Source organism: Salvelinus namaycush, unplaced genomic scaffold (genome assembly GCF_016432855.1).
Source record: "Salvelinus namaycush isolate Seneca unplaced genomic scaffold, SaNama_1.0 Scaffold165, whole genome shotgun sequence".
NCBI lineage: Eukaryota > Metazoa > Chordata > Actinopteri > Salmoniformes > Salmonidae > Salvelinus > Salvelinus namaycush.
This window is the reverse complement of record NW_024058397.1, coordinates 46,636-54,886: the sequence shown is the minus strand read 5'-3', so window position 1 is coordinate 54,886 and position 8,251 is coordinate 46,636. Positions and strand designations below refer to the sequence as shown.

Sequence of the window (8,251 nt, the reverse complement as noted above, 5' to 3'; positions counted from 1 at the left end):
TACCTGTCATATCTTTCACCACATGTCCATTATTATCCAATGGAACGATGAACTAGTTCTGCATGTTACCACATGTCCATTATTATCCAATGGAACGATGATGAACTAGTTCTGCATGTTACCACATGTCCATTATTATCCAATGGAACGATGATGAACTAGTTCTGCATGTTACCACATGTCCATTATTATCCAATGGAACGATGATGAACTAGTTCTGCATGTTACCACATGTCCATTATTATCCAATGGAATGATGATGAACTAGTTCTGCACGTTTCCAAACAGGGAAAGAGAAACTGTAGAAAACAATGGAGCAGAACTTTCTGTTCTCTCTTTTCTAAACTTTTCTAAACTGGTTGAATGAATATTTAACCCTGTAACCCAGCAACAAGTCTGGCTGATACTAACTCAACGTCCTGCTGACTTCAGACTTGAAAGGCTCTATTGATGTTGTCGGTACGATGACAAAGCAAATTTCTCCCTCTCTCGCTCGCTCACTTTCTCTCTCAAATGTGAAATAAATCAAACACAGACCAGAACACAAACCAGGGAGGGAGGGTAGAGGGAGAGGATATTATAGGAATTCTGGTATTTATATAACATTTCCCATAGAATACATTTTTGGGGGGAGAATACACCCTAATACCGCACTGTGTACATTCAGAGGATAGGTGGTCTCTGTACTACAGTTCTACCATGTATTCATACCACAGAAATACTGTTATGAGCTGTTTTGACTGCAACTAAGCATATATATAAGGTCATTTAGATGTTATACATGGTCATCCCTAGTTATAACCACTTATAACCATAGGTGAGTACATACGGTGCTTCATCTCTGCAGATAATCTGTCTATCTGGTCAACATCACTGATACAGGTCCCCCTCCACCCTCTGGTGGTATGTAGAAAGAAGAAACCTGGATTCACTAAATACTTCTTAGTTGCCCTCGAGTACAGGTAATTTCGGTTTTGTACACAGTCATATGATACATGGTATAGAAAAGTACAACTTGAGGTGAGTACATGGGGAAGTATATCTCTGCAGATGATCAGATCCCCTCCACCCTCTGGTGGATCACCTGTCATTATGTCTCCAGAGAAACCTAGATAGAAATAAAGGTTCTATTTACCAAATTACTATGGATGGAATTAGGTGAATTAGGTGTTTTGGGACGATTTTTTTAAATGTCCATATTGGTATCAGAAACACTAAACACTGATTTAGAATTGTTCAGAACAAGTTGGTTGACAAAGTCATGGAAGTTTTTAACAATTGAATAAAGCAACTTTGGGTTATGATCACTAATATACCTCTGGAACTCAAATGACCCCAGTCGGTAGATTGATGCTGTAGTTCTGCCTCTGAGGATGACGTGTGTTGAGAAACAGATATCTCTACCTTAAACAGGTTGCTATTCTTATGCTAATTAGATCATACAAAAGAAATGTGTGAAGCTTTAATTCAGTTACACATACTATGCATCTATTCCCCCTGTCACAAAGGGATTTATATATTTATTTATTTTTATTTGTATTATTTCACCTTTATTTAACCAGGTAGGCTACTTGAGAATAAGTTCTCATTTACAACTGCGACCTGGCCAAGATAAAGCAAAGCAGTGTGACACAGACAACACAGAGTTACACATGGAATAAACAATAAACAAGCCTGTCACTCCCTGACCTCTGAGAGACTTTTTTATGTCTCTTTTAGGTTTGGTCAGGGTGTGATTTGGGTGGGCATTCTATGTCCTTTATTTCTATGATTTGTGTTTCTATGTGTTGGCCGGGTATGGTTCTCAATCAGGGACAGCTGTCTATCGTTGTCTCTGATTGGGAATCATACTTAGGTAGCCCTTTTCCCTCCTTCAGTGTGGGTAGTTAACTTTGTTGGTGGCACTTAGTCCTGTAAGCTTCACGGTTGTTTCTTTCGTTTGTTGTTTTCTTGGCGACATTTACCTAATAAAAAGGAAATGTACGCTTACGACGCTGCGCTTGGTCTACTTACAACGACACCTGTGACAATAACACAATAAACAAGTCAATGACACAGTAGAACAAAAAGAGTCTATATACAGTGTGTGCAAAATGCATGAGGAGGTAGGCAATAAATAGGCCATAGTAGTGAAGAATTACAATTAGCAGATTAACACTGGAGTGATAAATGAGCAGATGATGATGTGCAAGTAGAGATACTGGTGTGCAAAAGAGCAGAAAAGTAAATAAAAACAGTATGGGGATGAGGTAGGTAGATTGGGTGGACTATTTACAGATGGACTATGTACAGCTGCAGCGATCGGTTAGCTGCTCAGATAGCTGATGTTTAAAGTTGGTGAGGGAAATAAAAGTCTCCAGCTTCAGCGACTTTGCAATTCGTTCCAGTCACTAGCGGCAGAGAACTGGAAGGAACGGCGGCCAATTGAGGTGTTGGCTTTGGGGATGATCAGTGAGATATACCTGCTGGAACGTGTGCTATGGGTGGGTGTTGTTATTGTGACCAGTGAAATGAGATAAGGCGGAGCTTTACCTAGCATAGACTTATAGATGACCTGGAGCCAGTGGGTCTGACGACGAATATGTAGCGAGGGCCAGCCGACTAGAACATACAGGTCGCGGGTGGTGGGTGGTATAAGGTGATTTGGTAACAAAAGGGATGGCACTGTGATAGACTGCATCCAGTTTGCTGAGTAGAGTATTGGAAGCTTTTTTGTAGATGACATTGCCGAAGTCGAGGATCGGTAGGATAGTCAGTTTTACTAGGGTAAGTTTGGCGGCGTGAGTGAAGGAGGCTTTGTTGCGAAATAAAAAGCCGATTCTAGATTTGATTTTGGATTGGAGATGGTTAATATGAGTCTGTAAGGAGAGTTTACAGTCTAGCCAGACAACTAGATATTTATAGTTCTCCACATATTCTAGGTCGGAACCATCCAGGTTGGTGATGCTAGTCGGGCAGGCGGGTGCGGGCAGCGATCGGTTGAAAGCATGCATTTGGTTTTACTAGTTTAAGAGCAGTTGGAGGCCACGTAAGGAGTGTTGTGTGGCATTGAAGCTCGTTTGGAGGTTCGTTGATATATACAGAGAAAAGAGTCGGCCCGAGAATTGAACCCTGTGGCAGTCTCTATGGGGGTACCAGAGGTCCGGACAACATGCCCTCCGATTTGACACACTGAACTCTGTCTACAAAGTAGTTGGTCAACCAGGCGAGGCAGTCATTAAAACTTCTTGACGCACGGATCCCTTTACGGGATCATTTTCGTAAACAACCGCTGAATTGCAGAGCGCCAAATTCAAAAAAATACCAAAAAATATTTATTTTCATGAAATCACAAGTGAAATATACCAAAACACAGCTTAGCTTGTTGTTAATCTACCTATCGTGTCAGATTTTGAAAAAATGCTTTACAGCGAAAGCAATCCAAGCGTTTGTGAGTTTATCGATCACTAGACAAAACAGTAAGAACACCTAGCAGCCATGTAGAATGGTCACGAAAAGCAATAAAATTAATCGCTTACCTTTGATGATCTTCAGATGCTTGTACTCACGAGACTCCAAGTTACACAATAAATGTTCCTTTTGTTCGATAAAGATTTTTTTAATATCAAAATACCTCCATTTGTTTGGCGCGTTATGTTCAGTATTCCACAGCCTTAAGCAAGTCATCAAGGCTTGACGAAAATTCCATATAGTATCCGTAAAGGTCGTAAAAACATGTCAAATGTTTTTAATAATCAATCCTCAGGTTGTTTTTAACATCAATAATCGATAATATTTCAACCGGACTGTAAACTATTCAATGCTGGAGAGAAAGAAAATGTCGAGCAACAACTAATGGAGGGACATCCGTGTATCCACTGACGCGTTTTGATAAATCTCGCTCATTTTTCAAATCTGGTTGATTTCCCTTTAAATGGACGAAAGGCAGGCAATGGAACAGTGATTTTTCAAAATAGAAGTCACTTCCGGGTTGGATTTCCTCAGGTTTTCGCCTGCAAAATCACTTCTGTTATACTCACAGACAATATTTTGACAGTTTTGGAAACTTTAGAGTGTTTTCTATCCTACTCTGTCAATTATATGAATATTATAGCATCTGGACCTGAGAAATAGGCTGCTTACAATGGGAACGTTATTTTTCCAAACATAAAAATTCTGCCCCCTAGCTTCAAGAGGTTAAAGAAACCAAGGCTATTGAGTCTGCCGATAAGAATACAGTGATTGACAGAGTCGAAAGCCTTGGCCAGGTCGATGAAGACGGCTGCACAGTACTGTCTTTTATCGATGGTGGTTATGATATTGTTTAGTACCTTGAGCGTGGCTGAGGTGCACCCGTGACCGGCTCTGAAACCGGATTGCACAGCGGAGACAGTACGGTGTGATTCGAAATGGTCAGTGATCTGTTTGTTTAACTTGGCTTGTTTAACTTGGCTTTCGAAGACTTTAGATAGGCAAGGTAGGATGGATATAGGTCTGTAACAGTTTGGGTCTAGAGTGTCACCCCCTTTGAAGAGGGGGATGACCGCTGCAGCTTTCCAATCTTTAGGGATCTCGGATGACATGAAAGAGAGGTTGAACAGACTAGTAATAGGGGTTGCAACAATGGCGGCGGATAGTTTTAGAAAGAGAGGGTCAAGATTGTCTAGCCCAGCTGATTTGTACGGGTCCAGGTTTTGCAGCTCTTTCAGAACATCTGCTATCTGGATTTGGGTGAAGGAGAACCTGAGGAGGCTCGGGCGAGTAGCTGTTGGCCGGGGTTGGAGTAGCCAATAGAGAAATGCTTATTGAATTTTTCGATTATCATGGATTTATCGGTGGTGACCGTGTTACCTAGCCTCAGTGCAGTGGGCAGCTGGGAGGAGGTGCTCTTGTTCGCCATGGACTTTACAGTGTCCCAATTTTTTTTTAGAGCTACAGGATGCATATTTCTGCTTGAAAAAGCTAGCCTTTGCTTTCCTGGCTGACTGTGTGTTTTGGTTCCTGACTTCCCTGAACAGTTGCATATCGCGGGGACTATTCGATGCTATTGCAGTCCGCCACAGGATGTTTTTGTGCTGGTCAAGGGCAGTCAGGTCTGGAGTGAACCAAGGGCTATATCTGTTCTTAGTTCTACATTTTTTTAAATGGGCATGCTTATTTAATATGGTGGGGAAATTACTTTTATAGAACAACCAGGCATCCTCGACTGACGGGATGAGGTAAATATCCTTCCAGGATACCCGGGCCAGGACGATTAGAAAGGCCTGCTCGCAGAAGTGTTTTAGGGAGCGTTTGACAGTGATGAGGGATGGTCGTTTGACCGCGGACCCATAGCGGATACAGTCAATGAGGCAGTGATTGCTGAGACCCTGTTTGAAAACAGCAGAGGTGTATTTGGAGGGCACATTGGTCAGGATAATGTCTATGAGGGTGCCCATGTTTACGGATTTAGGGTTGTACCTGGTGGCTTCCTTGATGATTTGTGTGAGATTGAGGGCATCTAGCTTAGATTGTAGAACTGCCGTGGTGTTTAGCATATCCCAGTTTAGGTCACCTAACAGAATGAACTCTGAAGCTAGATGGGAGGCAATCAATTCACATATGGTGTCCAGGGCACAGCTGGGAGCTGAGGGGGGTCGATAACAGGCGACAACAGTGAGAGACTTATTTCTGGAGAGATTCATTTTTAAAATTAGAAGTTCGAACTGTTTGGGACCTGGAAAGAATGACAGAACTGGCTGAATTAAGATGAAATCAACAACCCTGTTTAAGTCAACCCTGTTTCTTTATTTGGCACTTTGAATGTTAAAATTAGGTGAAATGTAAAGTTTTTAAAAGTATATTTAAAGTTGCCTTAGCTGAGTACAATACATACATACAGTATATAACAACATAGAGGTTTAAATAATAGTCTACTGAAATAGTATCATATTTCCATGTATATTAGAAGTTCACCTCTTTAACCCTTTTTGAGTCACAAATAGATTCATTAAATGACCCCAAAAAGTTTAATCTGATTGTATTATTTTTTATCACCTACAGTATACATGTAATTATTTGTAACTTAATTTGTTTATTAATTCATCAAGGACCATACTTAACGTTAATAGCATAAGTATTGTACCAGCTTCTGTATCCAGTAGCTCATTTCCATCTGTGGTCACTGGGCAGAAAACATACTTCTGTTTTTTACTGTTTTTTCTTCGTTACCAAGGATACTATACTATATACAGCTGCCCCAGCCAACAGAATGTGTCCTGCTACCACAACCACTGCTGCTTCAGCAGCAATAAGTGCTGCAGCCCCAACTGTTACTGAAGATAAAACTAATATTTTCTTCATTTTTTCTTTAGCCCGTCTCCACCGTTCTTCCTCCTGTCTCCTCCTTTCTTCCTCCCGTCTCCTCCTTTCTTCCGCCTGATTCTGCTCCTCCCTTCTCCTCGTCTCCTCCATCTTTCTCCTCTTCTCTTCCTCCTTCTCCTCTCTCCTCCTCTTCTCCTCCTCTCTCAATTTCCTCTGAACCTCCTGGTACATCTCATTGGTGTAGTACTTTCCTCCATTCATCTCCACCATCTCTTCTATCTTCTTCAGCAGCTCTCTGACCTGAAGACGGTCATCCCTCTGATCATTATTGAGACAATGGTACCTTCCCAAACAGCTTTGGATCAGTCTGGTAAGTGCAACACAAGGTTTCAGACACTTTTCAACTGTTTTCCCCTTCAACTGATCTTTACCAGTGAACAGCACTATGATGTATTTTGAGGCTTCTTCTCCAAAGTTCTCCTGGATCCACTTCACAGTGTTCCTCTCCTCCTCTGTGAACCTCCCCAGTCTGATCACCAGCAGGAACACATGGGGTCCTGGGACTGACATGTAGATGGCCTTTTCTATTTCACTTTTCATCTCTTCTTCAGACATTGTTGTGTCATAGAGCCCCGGGGTGTCGATGACATCAATCTTCCTCCCATCCACCACTCCACTCTGTTTCTCACATTTTTCAGTTACAGACACAAAGGAGGCCTCTTCTTTAAAGGCACCTCTCCCCAGGATGGTGTTTCCTGTTGCACTCTTCCCTGATCCAGTCTTCCCCACCAGAACTATCCTCAGATCAGCTGGCTGCTCTGAATCTGTGGAAATACAAATGGTAACACATTTTATCATTATCAGGTACCGAAGTCATTAAATTAGATTCACAGGGACATCATTGTCAGCTACCAAAGTCATTGATTTAGATTCACAGGGACATCATTGTCAGCTACCAAAGTCATTGATTTAGATTCACAGGGACAACACTCAGCTAACAGCAACAGTTAAGCCTAACTGTTTTATCACTAGGTTTATTTGGACAACACAACTGTTATCTTACCTGCATAGTTGTCATTATCCACGGGATAGGCTGATGCAACACCTATGGTTGTGGATCTTTCACCTTGGTATGATCCATCTACAGAAGCTGAAATTATCTTGCAGCATTATTTTCAATGATTCCATAGTATACTCTGAAATATGTATTATTTATTGGCTTGGTGACAGTGTACATATACTGTATTATCTAGTATATATATTTTTTTACCATTCACTGTTTGACAACAGAGGGAATTGGGGTTTATTAATTATCTGACCATGAAGGAATGGAGCCATACTCACCGAAGTCTGATGTCTCTGCCTCCTTTAGTAAAGGAACTATAGTAAACATAAAACAATACATGATCAATTATATATCAGGTTCAGATTTATAGCTGTACAGTTTTTCTTATTTAATGGAACTTTTCAAAATGTCTTCACAAATCACATCATATGTTATTAAGCTGTTATTAGTCAAATAAAAAACATGAGCTGACGCACACCCAGAGAAACGTATTTTATGTAGAGGTGCTGACTAACGGCGAATAAACTATAAACTATCAAAATAAAGAGTCACACACTCCATATATAAACTCCCAGTAATTTATTGGGTAAATCACCAACATTTCAGCATCACGGTGCCTTCTTCAGGGTAATGTCATGAATGCTTGAACCAGGTTATGTAGACAAACAGTGCAATTAGTAGCAACCAATGACAATAGTGAGGAGTGTGTCATAACTATTACGTTAATTATAATTAATTGAGTGGCATATTGAATATATTAGGCTATTGTTATCATGTGGAAACATAATTGAATATTGTACATATGTCACACTCGTCATAACGAGGAGACCAAGGCACAGCGGAATATGAATACATTCTATTTTAATTAACAAATAAACACTAAACAAACTAACAAAACGAACG

General features: G+C 40.8%; 1 protein-coding gene across 1 annotated transcript; it reads right to left on the bottom strand.

Moving 5' to 3' along the window:
* Nucleotides 1-2,005: 2,005 nt before the first annotated feature.
* LOC120037233 (GTPase IMAP family member 7-like) lies at nt 2,006-7,620 on the bottom strand. The gene is made up of 3 exons (XM_038983410.1): nt 7,602-7,620; nt 6,344-7,106; nt 2,006-2,021 (listed from the first exon to the last, which is right to left on the bottom strand). The coding sequence occupies exons 1-3, from the start codon at nt 7,618-7,620 to the stop codon at nt 2,006-2,008; spliced, it is 798 nt and encodes a 265-aa protein (XP_038839338.1).
* Between the last annotated feature and the right edge of the window lie 631 nt (nt 7,621-8,251).